Here is a 15,355-nt window from a genome sequence, read left to right on the forward strand (position 1 = left end):
CATGGGTGAAGGTAAGGAGAAGGTTTTCAATACAGACATGAGGGAGGGAATAGCCAGAGGCATATGGAGGAGTTCAGAGTAGAGATAAAAAGAAGTAGCCAGGGCTGGAGAGATGGCTTGACAGTTAAGAGCACATATTGCTCTTCCAGAGGTCCTGAGTTCAAATCCCAGCAACCACATGGTGGCTCACAACCATCTGTAATGGGATCTGATGTCCTCTTCTGGTGTGTCTGAAGACAGCTACAGTGTACTCATATTAAATATATCTTGAAGAGGAGGAGGAAGAAGAGGAGGAGGAGGAGGAGGAGGAAGAAGAGAAGGAAGAAGAAGAAGAGGAGGAGGAGGAGGAAGAAGAGGGGGAGGAAGAGGAGGAGGAAGAGGAGGAGGAGGAAAGTGTGCGTATAGGGGCAATAAAGACAAAGGACAAGCTCTGATGTGTCTTCTGCTTCATGTTAGGAGTCATCACCTGATGCCTAAGAAAGGAAACAGCAGAGCGTCCCATTCCTGCACTTTCAGTGGAAGTATAGCAGCACAAACAGGAACAGGGCCCGCCAACAGAGGTTCCTGGTGGGAGCAGCAGGCTGGCCCTTCCTCCCACAACAGGGATGTGATGATGCAAGGCCATCAGTGCAAAGTGGGCTTTACTTTCTTGGGTTCAGTAAATCACCTTGAATTTCTTGAGTTTAGTAAACTATAAGGATAGCATCTTAAAATAAGAACTTGAGACTTAGTAATTCTATAACTGTTCAGGCCTTGGGTCTAATGGTTCCTCACAGGACACAGGTGTGAGCGCCAGGAATCTCATCACTATGCATAGCGAGTATATTTAAGCTAAAGTTTAGTAGAATTAAATTAATAGAATTCATTTTTAATTATATTTATTTAGTGCTCTGTGTGTGCGTGCGTGCGCATGTGTGTGCACGCACAAACATACTATGTGTAGTCAGGGGACAACTTTTGGGAGTCTATTTTTTTCCTTCCATTATATGGTCCTGGTGATGAAACTCAGGTCATCAGGTTTGATAGCCTGTGTCTTTACCACTAGGTCTCCTCTGTCTGAATTAAAGTTTAAAAATCCACTACAGTTCTTCAGCAACGCACATCTCCACCTCCTTTACTGCAGATCCCACTGCAGGGGCAGGAGGGAGGCTCTGAATTCAGATGTGAGGAGAGATAGGCTTTGGATTTGTCTGTCTACTTGGGTGCCAACAGCGATGTGCATCCTAACTGGGTTTGTGGTTTCTCACATCCACTCTGTAAGCTGCTGTCCTACTCTGGGAACACTAGGGTTGAGTATCAGCATGGACAAAGAAGGGACACACATCCAAACTTACAGACAGAACACCCCAAAGGACACATTCCTTTGTCATCTGATTATCTCATCCATTTCTTTTCCTAACAGACTCGATATTTTCTTCTCATCAGTCCATGGAACTCAGCAGCCATCATCCAATGGTCAAACCAGGGTTAAGTGCACAGCACTCAGTTTCTGAAAATGTCTCCAAACTGGGAATTCATTTAAGTTGTCTTTTAAAAACATCACCAAAGGCACAAGTCACTTACAAAAAAAAAAAAAAAGGTTAAAGACCCTCCCCCCCCCCCCCCAGTGAAGAATGGACACTGCATTTGTCTATGTAGTGTGTGTTCTGTTAACAACCTTTCTGAAAGGGGGAGAGTCACGTAAATGTCACTCTGTCAGAACAAAGCTTCATGTCCTGGCTAGATATTTTATCAGTGTTGTCACGAGCTAGACTTATCTGTGAAGAGGGAAACTTCATTGAGAAAATGCCTGCATCAGGCTGTCCAGCAACTTCTTGATTACTGCTTGGTATGGGAGAGTGAGGTTGAGTAGGAAAGCAAGCTGAGAAAAACGGAGAGCAAGCCAGTAGGCAAACCTGCTCAGAGCTCTCTGCTGAGCTCCTGCCTCCCTGTTCCCACCCTGACTTCCCTCTATTAGGGACCGCGATCAGGACATTTGGGTGAAAAAGAAGTGCTTTCCTCCCAAGCTGCTTTTAGCTATGTTTTTATCACACCACTAGAAAGCAAACAAAGACACTTAACAGCACATAGGTTTAATTGTTTCTAGAAACCTCTAGGGTTTATGAAAACTGAAATTTAAAATGAATCAAAACCCAGTGAACTTGCCTAACTTAACCCATGAGTGCACAGAGGTAGAAATCAGGAGACTCCTATGTAAATGCAGCTCAGAGTTTCAGGAGCGGGAGGATGCAGACTCGCTCACCCTGCTGCCCGCTCACCCTGCTGCCCGCTCACCCTGCTGCCCGCTCACCCTGCTGCCCGCTCACCCTGCTCACCCCGCTCACCCTGCTGCCCGCTCACCCTGTTGCCTGCTCACCCTGCTGCTCACTTCTCTTCTTGCTCTTGCTCTGTACAGTCACTTAGTCCCTTTGTGCTGAGTTCAGGAAATCACCAAAGCTCCTGATGCAGAGTGGAGCCATATACAAAGATCTCGTCTAAGCACAACTTTCTGACTAACAACACCTGTCATACTATATACGATGCAGAAGGAGGAGCTGGGATGGAGACCTCATCTACTTCTCCCTAACCTTACATCCCTTTAGAGACTTGGGATAGGACCCCTAATGGTGACAGCTGCTTGTGTGCTCCATGTCTTCTGTCATTCCTATACAAATTTGTATCTTACTAAGTAAATAAACATCAGTCTTCTGGCTGCTTCCAGGAGGTGCTTCTGAAGTGTCTGCCTGTCAGCTGAGTGGCTGCCCTTGCTCTCTGTTAGCAATTCCCAACAAGGCAAGCCTCCCAGAAGCCTGCTTACCTCTTTGAATTTCTGTTGCCATACTGTGGAAAGCAACACAGGCCACACGGCTATTGATCTTTCCTTCTCAAACTCTGTCCCTCGGAACTGCAGAACCCACTCCTTGGCTATCGTGATAACTTAGGTTTTCTCACTTAGTGGCTCTGAGTTTTAGATGTTAATGATTTGGAGACTGTTCCTGACCCTGCATATCCCCCACCCCCACCCAGAGGGAACCTGAGGCACTAAATGTACATGGCCTCCAGTGATCAAGTTTCTGCAGCACACCACCAAAGTTCTCTGAGCTTCCTTTTTCTGATTAGTGACATGGACATTTATCTACTTGGCACAGTTAAAAATCTCTCTAGTCAATGGACATCTATCTACTTGGCACCGTTAAAAATCTCTCTAGTCAATTCTCATTGTAAACATCAGTTTGCAGCCCCTTTCCTCACAGAATCCCTGCCACTCTGAGTCTCACTCTGCTCTAGCAGTTCAACTGTGATTTTGCTGGGAAGCGGCCAACAGTTCTACCACCAAATCTTCGAGTACACTTGGGCGTTTACTTGCATATTATCTCTGCACACAGTGGCAGCAGGCGTGTTTACAGTGTGTTGTGCGTAAGGTTAACGTTACATTTATTGACTGATTTTTGACTTGGGCAAATCATAACCTTTGTTTTTAGACACAAGCTCAGAACCTTTTTCTTATCTTCCCTTATCACATAGATACATGTCAAAAGAATTATCTGGTAACCATAATTACAGTCTTTAAAGAAGTTTTAAATTATTTTGGGGCAACAAATGGATATAGCCTAACTATATATTGAAGTTCTCCCCAAACTGAATCTATAAAAATATCTTAAAAACAAACACTTCCTTCCCCAGCAATTCCTGTGAAGAAAGTGGTGCAGTCCAGGCTCAGCTGCAGGTGGTATATACTCTTGATCTATAGGAGACAGCAGCACACACCATTTCCTCCTTAAAATCCAAATTATAGAACACTGTGTGCAGCAAGCCATAACTCTACAGAAATTCCTGATGCAGAAAACAGACTAAAATCTCAGAGAATGAAACATTATAAAAGAGACATTTCTATGAATGCACGAGGTACAGAAATTCTATAAAAAGAATATAAGGCAATTCACCTGTATATAGCCAGCAACCGGAGTTCATAAACATGATTTGGAAATCGTTGCAAAGGTTATCAAACACACATTTAGAAACTTGTCTAAAATTCTAAGATTTGCTGATGTTTGTATATGATGTATTCTGTAGACTATTTACTCATGACTTTTACAATCTGGGGTAGTATTTTTAGGGAAACATGCATCTTGGTGCATTCGTGGCAAGCCTGTGTTACTGAAGACACTACACACTTTGGCCACAGAACAGTACTGACCTGGAAGCATTATCCATACTGGCTAGCTTGAACAGTGTTGGAAGGGCTATGCATGCGTCCAGAGGAGAAGAGCAGCCATCAGTCTTACTAAGTTGTCAACCTCGTAAGACGCCCATTGATGCAACAGTGCCATGAATGTTGTGGGAATAACCAACCACTTTCTGATTGAATTTAAGGCCTGAACCACAAGATGAAACCCATACCTGGCGACATTATTGGCCAAAAAGAAAAGATGAAAACAACCCCCACCTATAATTAGATAGATCATAGGCCCAGGAAATAATCTATTACTATTATCCTGCTAAATGCAAATATTAAATCATCTCCGAATGACTTAACATTGTATTCATAACCAAGGTATCTCTCAACCCTCATTAGAGAAGCTTCTGGTTACAATAGGTAATGACCAACACAGAGACCTGTGGAAGGGGAATGGAAAGAGCAAGAGAGAGAAGACCACAAGAAAGCTGTCTTCTAGACAGAGCAGGCAGCTACACAGTTGAGCTCCAGGGGTTGTGCCAGCCTAAGCCAGACCAAATTCTAGCATGAAGAGGGGATATGGGCATGAAATCCCACCTCTTAGCCAAAGAACTGCTTAGAGAGGAAGCACCAGCTCTGAGAGCGGCCTCTAAAAAGCTGACCATGCTCCAGTGGAAGACCACATATCTGAGACTATGTGGGCAGCCTCAGCATGGGAGGGGGCACAAAGTTGTTGGGAAGGGAAGAGAGAATGGCTCTGGGAAGAGTTGGGGGATGAATGAAATCATAATTCATTTTACAGAATTATTGAAGAAATAATTTAAAAAAGTGTAAAATTCAATTTTATGAAGTCTTCCTTCATAAAATACTTAAAATGGGTTTGTAAAAATAAGACAAGGAAGAATTTGGTAATAGTCACTTCATGAGATATCTGAGCTTCATACCTAGGAGCGCTACAGTGGTGCTGCTGGGCAGACACTGTCGCATTCACACCATCATCTCAGATGGACTGGCAGGAGAGCCTGTTCCAGTATCGGAAGCCAAGCAGAGCAGAGGCTTCACGGAGCTAGTTACTTATGGGGAAAAGGGGCCGAATCTTGTCTAATTTTTGTTGATGAGTTCTCTCTGAAAGAACAATAGTAGTCCATCTTTCAAGCTAAACTGCTTTATTTCCTAGTTATAGTGGACCCAAGGATGTCATTCAGATAATCTTGACCAGCAAATGCTCCACTTCTGATGAAGATCTATCTCATGTTATTTGTTCAAGATAGGTCTCAGGGGAAAGTTCATTGCAATTAGATTCTTTCTGCTGACACGTGTGACACAGGAATTAAGAAAGCGCAAGAAACAAACCAAAACAACTATACTGAACATAAATATGCAACGTTAATACAAGGAAAATAGTATTTAGAAGAAGGTCACTGCTGTGTGACCTCCAGGAACCAAATTTTTAAGAGAGACGAGAGAGAAGAACATAAGGACATGAGCTTCTCTAATAACAGACCCTTAGTAAGAAGAATGAGGCTCTTCTTGGGTAACCATCAATATCTGAAGACCACAGTTTCCAGGACTAAGTAAGAGTAAGAATGATATGTGTGCTTTGAAAGCTCTGAATACTTTGTATTTACAATAAATTTCTTTAAAATCTCACTTTCATTTAATGTGTGCATGTGCATAATTGTATGTGTGTGTGCATGAGTATGCCAAGTTACACATGTGGAGGTCAAAGGACAATTTGTGGGAACTGGTTCTCTTCTTCCACCAGGTAGGTGCAGAGGATTGAATTTAGGTCTTTAGACCTGGCATCACATGCTTTCCCCTGTGAGCCATGTCACTGGTCCTGTTATGAATTTCTAAAGGCTTACTTTTATCCAGTTACCCACTCTATGATAAATACCTCACTCAGTTTTCTCGGCAAGTATGTGACAGTTTTTATTGTTGTTCACTATATAGGTAATGATATTACTTTTCTTGGATCAGAAAGTATGGAAGAGTATGGTCAGACAAGAATCTGTGTAATTATAGTGCTGGCCACGTGACTATTTCTTACTAAAATATTATCCAGGACTTCAGTATTCACGAGATCTCCGATTCACATTATACCCAATGCTGATAGGCATCTCCTATCTTATGGTTCCGAGAGACTCTGATATTTAACAGTGCAAGTACATTTATTTCCAGTTCCATCAAAATCCTAAGGCAGTCTGGTAAAGTGAACCAGGAAACCAGTTTCTGGTCTTAAGTCTATTATAAGCTATCTAAGTCAAGCCATATCAACTGGGTACCAGATGCACTAGATTTTTAGTATCACTGCTGAAGGAACCAGAATGCCAGCCTTCTGCCTAATGTTCCACTATAATCTAGACATTCTCTGGAGTGAGAACTGTTGCTCTTTCTAATGCTGGCAAGGTGCTGAAGATCTGTGCCTTCCCCCATCTCCTCAGAGGCTGCTGTTCAAAGGCAGAATGTGACCAGACACTCTGTTCCTTAAAGCGAAGGCTACTAGAGTTCATGTGACTTTTAAGTTTCATCCCAGCTCTATTGAGGCAGTTCCACATAAAGAGAAAGGACACCTGTGATGCACCATCACCACTGTAAAGGTGCAGGAAGGCGAACCCCTACTCTGAAAGACAAGGAGCTGTTTTCAGGGATAAGTGTGTAGAAGAACTGCTCATGACACACATGGCTTCATGAATTTCCTTTACCATGAATATCAGTCAGGGTTAAACAGAAATTTATGGGAGAGAAAATACGTAAACTCTGGAAAATACAATTCCATTGTATATATATTAGTATTTCTCAGCTAAGGTCTAGAAATGAACCTTAACAACTAAGGCATTTCCAGTAATTAATGAATGAATTTCTTTGCTATACAGCTAGGGTTAGCTTTCTAAAACCCTGGAGGAAGTTCTTAATACCATCTCTATGTTATTTTGATCACAACAGGAACACTGGTTGAGCTCCTGGCATTTACCAGGCACTTACCACTACAAACAGAAGAGGTGATGTTGTACAGAAAAGGGTAAAACTGCATGCAGCGGATCAGCTTCAGGCTGCTCTCACACTCTGGGCATCTGGTGGTTAACTTCAAGGCCTGTCTGAAGGCTTCAAGTGCCCCGCTGACATTCTTCAGAGCAAGGTAAGCATTTCCCAGGCTCAAAAAGGTCAGGGGCTGAAAAGAAGAGGAAAAAGAAATCAGCAGAATGTAAATGAACCGCTGTTTCCAGAAGCATAAAACCTTTACAATATACTTCTCTGAGCTCCTCTTAGGTTGCCCTGTAAAGGTTACTGCTAACTTATTTGTTTTACTTACACCAGCCATTATAAAGATTAAAAGACACTAAAACTTGTAACTAGTTTAAGTATGTAACTCAGTGAATTATTACATATGAATACATCCTTATAAGGGCCACTCAACCCAATACATCAGATACGTAGGATGTTTGCAGTATCTCAGAGGCTCCAATCCTATCTCCACAGCAGCCACTGCTGATGACTGTGACTTCTACCACCCACACACAAAGGCCACAGGAATGGAATCAAACAGCAACCTTTCTAACATATACATAAAAAATGAATCTCTGTAGCTTCTTTTACTTAGTCTAGTACTAGTTCATGCTCCTAAACTGGACATGAGATGCATGCCTGTGGTCCCAGCACTTGAGAGGCAGAGGCCCATCAAGAGTGTTGAGGCCTAGAAAACATCCTAGAAAACCAAACATTTTTTAATAAAAGACTAAGAAATGTTAAAACAAAGGAGCTGCATTTTAGAATTAGCCAACTGGTTTTATGACTGTGAGTTCAGGGCGCTAAACTATTGCCAAGAGTGTGAGCTTACGGTGTCCTCAAGTCTAAATCCAAGTTGGGAAGTTCTGACGCTTTGCAGTTTGTGTGTATTAAACTCATCCACCAAGGGAAAACGTCTGTCTCCTAAGGCTGCTGATAAAATCAACGATTTGATGATTTTGTTGTATTGTTGTAAACATGTTTGATTTGTGACACTTTTGTAAGGCACTGGATGTTGTCTAGATCTAGTTAAAAGAATCCAGGGAAGGGAAGCAAATGAAGGGTTCAACTGAGGTAAAGACCAGGGGCAATGATGGTCTGCAGCTCTTGCTTGTGTCCTGGCCCAAACTTTTTGCTGGCCGGTCTGGCCGGGAAAGTACGAGAGCTATCAAAATATTTACTATTTCATTGACTTACTATTTTTAGTGCTAAGATAATTATCTGTAATATAGAAAAGGTTCTGGTAGAAACCATTATTGACAATAGTTATTCAGAATGTCAGCTACCTGAAGAGTAAGTCATGGTATGACAATTTATGGACTATATAACCAGTTAAATTAATGGTCTTAAAACTATATAGTTGCAGTTTTTTAAATGTAGTAAGCTTTTCAGAATCACTGTGAAATGCTTGCCCAGACTTCCTGGCTTCAGGTCAGTACTTCCAGATGCTGGCGACTGGGGAGGGAGTGTTGGTTACAGTGCGTTTCTGCTTCCACTACACTCTGATTCACTGACTTTTCTCTTGTAGCCACAGCACTTCACGACTAAATGTGACTACTCTGTAAGCACAGAAAGATGAGCATCTGTGAGAGCTCAGCTCTTCCTTCTTCAGCTGCCTTAGCTGTAGCAGCAGCATGTGAGCCTGGGAAGTATCATGGCTACAGTAGCACTGGGCCTTCCCTGCACATGCCTACCTCACCATGTCATGTCTCAGTACGAGATCATCTGTTCTCACTGCACTGTTTGCTACAGAGCAAGCGCCAATGGCATCTGACGGACTTACTAGCAGCTAGATCTGCTGGAAAGTACAGACAGTACACAATTATGCTTAAAAACTGCCAATTTTTCAACTCTTAATGGGCAACATTTTATTATATTTAAAATTTAGTTTTATGATACCTTAAAGGAACCTAAGCTATCCATACCTGTCTCTTTTAAAGGATTCTCTGGAGATGAAATATATGATCACTCAGCTGTTAGGTAAGAGCAACTTAACTGGGTCTCCATTACAGCTGTTTATGCAAACCTAAAGCAGAACCTTAAAACTAAGAACTAAGAACATGAGCCTTCATGCTTGGCATGGTAGAACGCTGTTTGTCACCTTGGCACTGAACCCAGGGCACTGGTCACATTACCATTAGTTACATTCCCAGTCCCCTGATTATTATTTCTTACTACATCAACTTTTTAACCATGCACCAGATGATGTAACTATATCTAGAAATTAAACATTGTATCTACAAAATAATATAACAGTGAGCAAGGTGTATTCCATAGGGAGTGAGAGCCAGCTGTTGCAGGGGGACAAGAAAGTGACAGCATATTGTCATAGCTATACAATTTCTATTTATATGTAAGCTTTAGAAAGAGAAATGAGAACTGTCAGTTCCACTCACCCAAATCTGAAAAGAGCTAGCATGGTGGTACATGCATGTAATCTTGGGTCAGGAGTCTGAGGCAGGAGAATTATGAATTAAGGGAGCTCTGGCTACAAAGCCTGATGCTGTCTCAAAATATATAGATGATCAAAATAAAATATTTGTTTTTTTTTCTTGAAGTATGCAAATTCTACTCTTAAAAAAGCTTGACATTTTCTCTATCCCTCAAGGACAAAATCAAAGCCCACTGTAGCTGAGCTATCCCACAGCAGCACACAACTGTGAGCTGGTAAGAGTGCCTCACCTCGGAGCTGTTGACAGCCAGTGCTTGCAGGAGCAACTTTGTAGCATCGAGATGAAGGCCATAATGAATCAAAAGGTTGGCCAGGTTGACAAGAGGAATGTCTTGGTATTGAACTGGAGCTAAATTCAAAGCCCTCTGAAGGCAGGCGATAGCAAAAGTGCTGTTTCCTACTGCTCTCCAGTACAGGCCCGCCTCATTCAGAATGAGCCAGACAGGAGCATTTGGCTGAAATTATAAAACGGTTCCATTAGGTAAGAAGTAGAGTACTGGTTCTAAGTAGCTTTAACAAATACATTAAAAACTTTAATTACACTTAGCAAGGATTTAAGATTTAGAGGCTCCAAACAAATGACTTACCTTGTTAATAGCATGAAACAAGAAAGACCCAATTTCTTCTTCTGGGATAGTATAGTTTTTAATACGGGAAAGTAAAATCTGCAAATATCAAAAGAAATAATGACTCAATTGAAAGTAACAAGGAAGATGCTTAGAAGAATCTCTATAACGCAGTCCTTACGAAAGTGCCTCAGATTTATTTTTGTGCATGTATGTGCTTTGTGTGTGTTCCTGTGTATACACGTGTGTATATGACATATGGAAGTCAGAAGTTGATGCTGGGTGTCTTCCTCTCCTCTATCACTGCCTACTTTATTTTTTGAGAACGTCTCTCACTGAACTTGGAACTTAACTGACTGGCTGAGCAGCTGGTAGTAAATGCCAGGAGTCCTCTTGCTTCCACCCATCCTTAGCGAATGGGAGACGGTAAACACTCGCTGCCTCGCGCAGCTTTTTACACAGGTGTGGGAATCTGAACTCAGGTCCCCATGCTTTTGTGGCAAACATTTAACCCAGTGAAGCATCTCAGTGTCCTTAAGAACAATTACTCAATAATTGTATCAAATATACAATATTAACACACTAACAAGTATTTACTGGGTCACATATATGCACTAGTTTCCTTCAACTATAAAAATTAAAAGATGTGCACACATTCCCTCTCTTTCCTGTCTGTCTTGTCTATCTGTCTGTCTTTCTAGTAATATATCCCCCATCCAGAATCAGTAACATGTAATATCGGATACACTAACATTCTGTATGCTTCCCAAGCTGGAAAGCACCAGCCCTCAATTTAGCGTCTTTATCTTTATGGTAGTCTACATATTATCTCTGGAGTACATGTCTAGTCATCTATATTAATAAGGTGTTCTTAGTCATACATAACTAATAGAAACTAAAGGAAATAGTATTAATAGAATTTACTTATAATTTCCTGGGTGGCTATCAAACCAATGGATCCCTAAGGACCTCACATAGAACCAAAGCAAGGCTGACAAGGCCAGAGCAGAACTTTCGAGGTCTAATTCTTTCTATCTATCTATCTATCTATCTATCTATCTATCTATCTATCTATCTATCTATCTATCTATCTATCTATCTACTTATCTATCTATAAGCCTGTAGAAGCTCAGAGGGTTCAAAGCTAAACTGAAGCAGTCAGGACGACCTCCTTTACAGAGCTCTGTGTGTCTTGTCTTTAGAACTCTCTGCGTCAGAAGCACTTACAGTGCCTAGCTGGACTCTGCAGACTGCAGCCCAAGGAGCATTTCCTGATGCTGTGTTGATGAGAAGCACGGCTGATATCCCAGTCACCTTGTCAACTCTTACACTACTTTAGCTTCTCACTGAAAACCAGCCCCTTCTGTCAAGTTTCTGTTCCATCTAAGAGGCTTCTGAAGTCACCCAGAATGGACGGCAAGAAACAGCAGCCTAAGCGAGCCTTACTTTGCGTGCATGGTCATCGGGGATTTTGGCTTTCAGATCCATGCGGACCTCTAATTCTTTGACTAAGTAGGACAGAGTGTGGCTTTTTCTGAAGTCAGTTATGGAACAGTCAGGGGTTTGGGCCTCCTCTTCTGAAGAATAATCATCACTGGTCAGTTCGTGGATCCTGGCACAAGAAAAAGGAACAAGATTCATATTTTCCAAGTTTAGGTGAGTTCAAGACAAAGACTTAACCTTTCAAGTCCAAGGCTGGTGCTCGCAAAGAACCGCCAGAAGACAATCATGAGGAATCAGGTGCTTTGCCAAGTCCATCTGCACTTGCCTGAGTCCTTTGTTCTCCGGAGGCAGGAAGTATGTTGGCAGTTCTCCACCGAGGGGAACTCTGGGATAGCTGTCTGTACAATCTGCTCTTTTAGGCCAAAGAATATGTTGTTTGTCCTGTGAAAGAAACAAATCTCTAGATTACTTTAGATTCAACACCTAATCGTTTTAAATGAACTGTTAAAAGAATGTAGACATACTAGGGTATATTTAGGTATGCTAGGGGTTGGAGTGATGGCTCAGAGATAAAGAGCATTGACTGTTTTTCTAAGGGACCCAGGTTCCATTCCCAGTACCTGCATGGCAGGTTACAACTGTTTCTAACTCTAGTTTCACAGGATTCAATGCCATCTTCTGGCCTCCTACATACTCAGGTTATGCGGATATATACATGCAGGAAAACATTCACATACATAAAAAGATGATAAATAAATCTAAAAATATTTTTAAAAACTTTAGGAATTTGTAGTGGTCTGAGTAAGAATGGCCCCACGGGCTCATATATTTGAATGCTCAGTCACCAGGGAGTGGTTCTATTGGAAAAGATTACAAGGATTGACTTCAGGCCTTGTGGAAGAAGTTTGTCACTAGGGGTGGGCTTTGAGGTTTCAAAAGTCCATGGGAAGCCTACTGTCTTTCGCTCTCCCTGAGGATCAGGATGTAACACTCAAATGCTATTCCAGCACCATGCCTGCCATGCCTACTCCCATGCTCCCTCTTACGACAATGGACCTACCATCTGAAAATGTAAGCAAAACCTCCCCCAAATGCTTTCTTTCATAAGAGTTTCCTTGGTCATGGTTTCTCTTCACAGCAGAACACCAACTAAGGCAGCGTACAAGAATGACTGAATAGAAAAGCAATATTTTCAGGTAAGTAGACTTTACCTGACCTTACAGTATTCCCTCTACCAACTCTTAGTATAACTGATTCCTTTTAATTCACTGCACACTAGCGAGGTGCAGGGCAGGCCTATGTTAGCTGGGCCAATGAAACACATGGACAGACTGGTGGCATTACTAGGAAGAAAAGCAAGTCTTAGTTCATAGGAACAAAAGGGCTGCTGTCCCAGTTACCTAGATGGGTCTCATCGAGTTTTCAGATGAAGCCAATAATGAGCTTGTCACCATAAGAAAGGAAGGAAATAAGTCACCGGTACTGTCACTGGCCACTTGGGTCATGTGAGCCTCAAGTTTACCCTGTCTTTGGACTTCGTATAATAAGGGTACATCCTTTGTTTGGAGGCACAATTTGTTATCTGTACCTGAAAGGACATGTAAATGCCTAAGATCGAAAAATCAAAGAAACAAAATCCCAACCATAATTCTTTGGCTAAATGCCAAAAGTTAATAATCTGTTTAGTCAGGCAACTCCACTGCTCAAGCAGTCCTCTTGCTTCAGTTTCCCAGCATCTTCTTTAGCAATCTGTAAAATGCTCATCTTTCTTCAGATAATAACTCTATTAAAGGCCCACTAATACCTTGAGGCTACCACACTTCGAGGAATTTGTATAATAATTAACTCTAAAGGCTGAATTAACAACTAGAATAAATATCCAATTAAATTCTGAAATTTTAGTGGTAAATAAAAAGTACACATTTCTGTCCTCGTGGCCTAGCATACAACCTAGCTAGCATGCAACCTCGTCAGGGTAGCCTAGAAAAGCATTTACCACTGCATTCACTGTATGCATATTCTATTACCATAAAGCTTCAGTAGGGCGTGACGCTCACCTAATGCACCTCGTATCAGCCTGCATTCAGTACTGACTGAGTAAGTGAGGAAGACACCGGCTGGTAATTACGCCCAGCATGCAGAACTGGAATCAGGGCTTTCATCTGCCCTGGTTGATTGTGAGGAACCCAGAAGAGCTTACTGACCCACAATTCCCTAATAGGATGCCTTCCATTTGCAGCAATTTTACTCAGTGTGTGCTGCACTGGACTCAGTACTGTCAGGCCACACTAACTGGTTCAGTGCTGGCCACTGCTGCATTAGACTGTGTGTGCTGGAGAAAATGCCATCACCAGTCTCTACACACTCACCCTATATGCATCAGAGTCACGGCCCCAGACCCAGAGAACAGAATGCGCTACAGGAGAAGACCTGACAGATTCGCTGACGTCACTCTGATTTGTAGGGACATCGAAGTTCACGGACATCATACTGGAGGTCGATGAATCATCACCAAACTAGAAAATGCAAAGTTTAACCCAATTGTGACTCGAAACGGAGTTATGAGGGGCATCTCACTTTAACCAAACCTAACAAACACTCATCAGTAGTCAAACAGAAACTCAGAAAGAAGGCCAGAAGCAACAGGATAATTTACTTCTCAGAACTATGTCCCCACAGCTGTTTCCTGTGGCCATGCAGTGTAGTTAACAGCTTCCACTCAGTTTTGCCGAGGACTGCTTTCCTGTCCTCTTACTTACTGTTCAAGGCTTTCCTGGTTTAGATTCACTGATTAACTAATTACATGATTTATTCTTCCCCCTGCCAAAACCGAATTGGTTACTATTCTGTAAAATTAGTGCCGTGGTTAGAACTAAGGAAGATGAAGAAAACATTCCTAGGGGCTGGAGAGACAGCTTGGAATTTAAGAGCATTTTCTGCTCTTGAAGAAGACCTGGGCAGGGTCCCAGCACCCACATGGTAGCTCATAACCCTCCAGTTTTGGGGATCTCCCACCCTCTTTGTCTCTGCAGGTACCAGACACACGTATGCTGCACAACATGTAATGCGGGCAAAACAGTCACACACGTGAAAAAAACGATAAAGAGTTTTAAAGTATTTTTAAGGGTCTTGTTTGGCTGTCATTTAGAGATTATAGACTATTGCCAATTGCAAATATAACCTTTAGAGCTAAAGAGAGGAAATAAGAAAAATAAAGGATCTCTCTCTCTCTCTCTCTCTCTCTCTCTCTCTCTCACACACACACACACACACACACACACAACACACACACACACCACAGCCTTCCTTCAAACCAAGATAAAATTTGGTACACTTATAAGTTACTATAGTTCTACTGGTTATATAGAGAATGAGAAAAGGACCATGGAGGTATGGGAAAGGAAGAGCATGGAGAAAAGGTGTGAGCATGTTGCCTTTGTAGCTCTAGGTCTTACAAAAAGAAAGACATTCTCCTGTTACACAAACTTGAGATAACTGGTCCAGGGCAGTCCCTAAACCACCAGGACATCCAAAAGTCATACTGGATTTCAGTCATATTTCTAAGCATTCCTCTTTCTTCCTCAGAAGGCTTAGGCTTATGACAGGGAGCTACATTCTCTGTGGTGTGAGTTGTCTTGAAAGCTAATCATGGGTAAGTGCTAGCAACTGGTCCATGGAAATCAGGGGGGCATCTGTGCCAGTCACAGTGCTGCTGCCCCTCCTGAGAGGCCT

The 15,355-nt window shown here is 42.2% G+C and overlaps 1 protein-coding gene across 4 annotated transcripts in view; it reads right to left on the bottom strand.

Annotated features, from left to right (window-relative positions):
* Positions 1 to 15,355, bottom strand: part of Ttc17 (tetratricopeptide repeat domain 17) — a 110,151-nt gene that overhangs the window by 59,796 nt on the left and 35,000 nt on the right. For all 4 annotated transcript variants that reach the window (XM_087651917.1, NM_001107752.2, XM_087651920.1 and 1 more), the window contains 6 exon segments: positions 13,993 to 14,139; positions 11,949 to 12,064; positions 11,627 to 11,792; positions 10,202 to 10,279; positions 9,845 to 10,069; positions 7,142 to 7,328 (listed from right to left, as the gene is read on the bottom strand). In XM_087651917.1, the coding sequence (XP_087508043.1) occupies positions 7,142 to 7,328; positions 9,845 to 10,069; positions 10,202 to 10,279; positions 11,627 to 11,792; positions 11,949 to 12,064; positions 13,993 to 14,139 (919 nt within the window).

The sequence above is a fragment of the Rattus norvegicus genome, chromosome 3, assembly GCF_021556685.1.
Source record: "Rattus norvegicus strain SHRSP/BbbUtx chromosome 3, alternate assembly SHRSP_T2T, whole genome shotgun sequence".
Classification (NCBI taxonomy): Eukaryota; Metazoa; Chordata; class Mammalia; order Rodentia; family Muridae; genus Rattus; species Rattus norvegicus.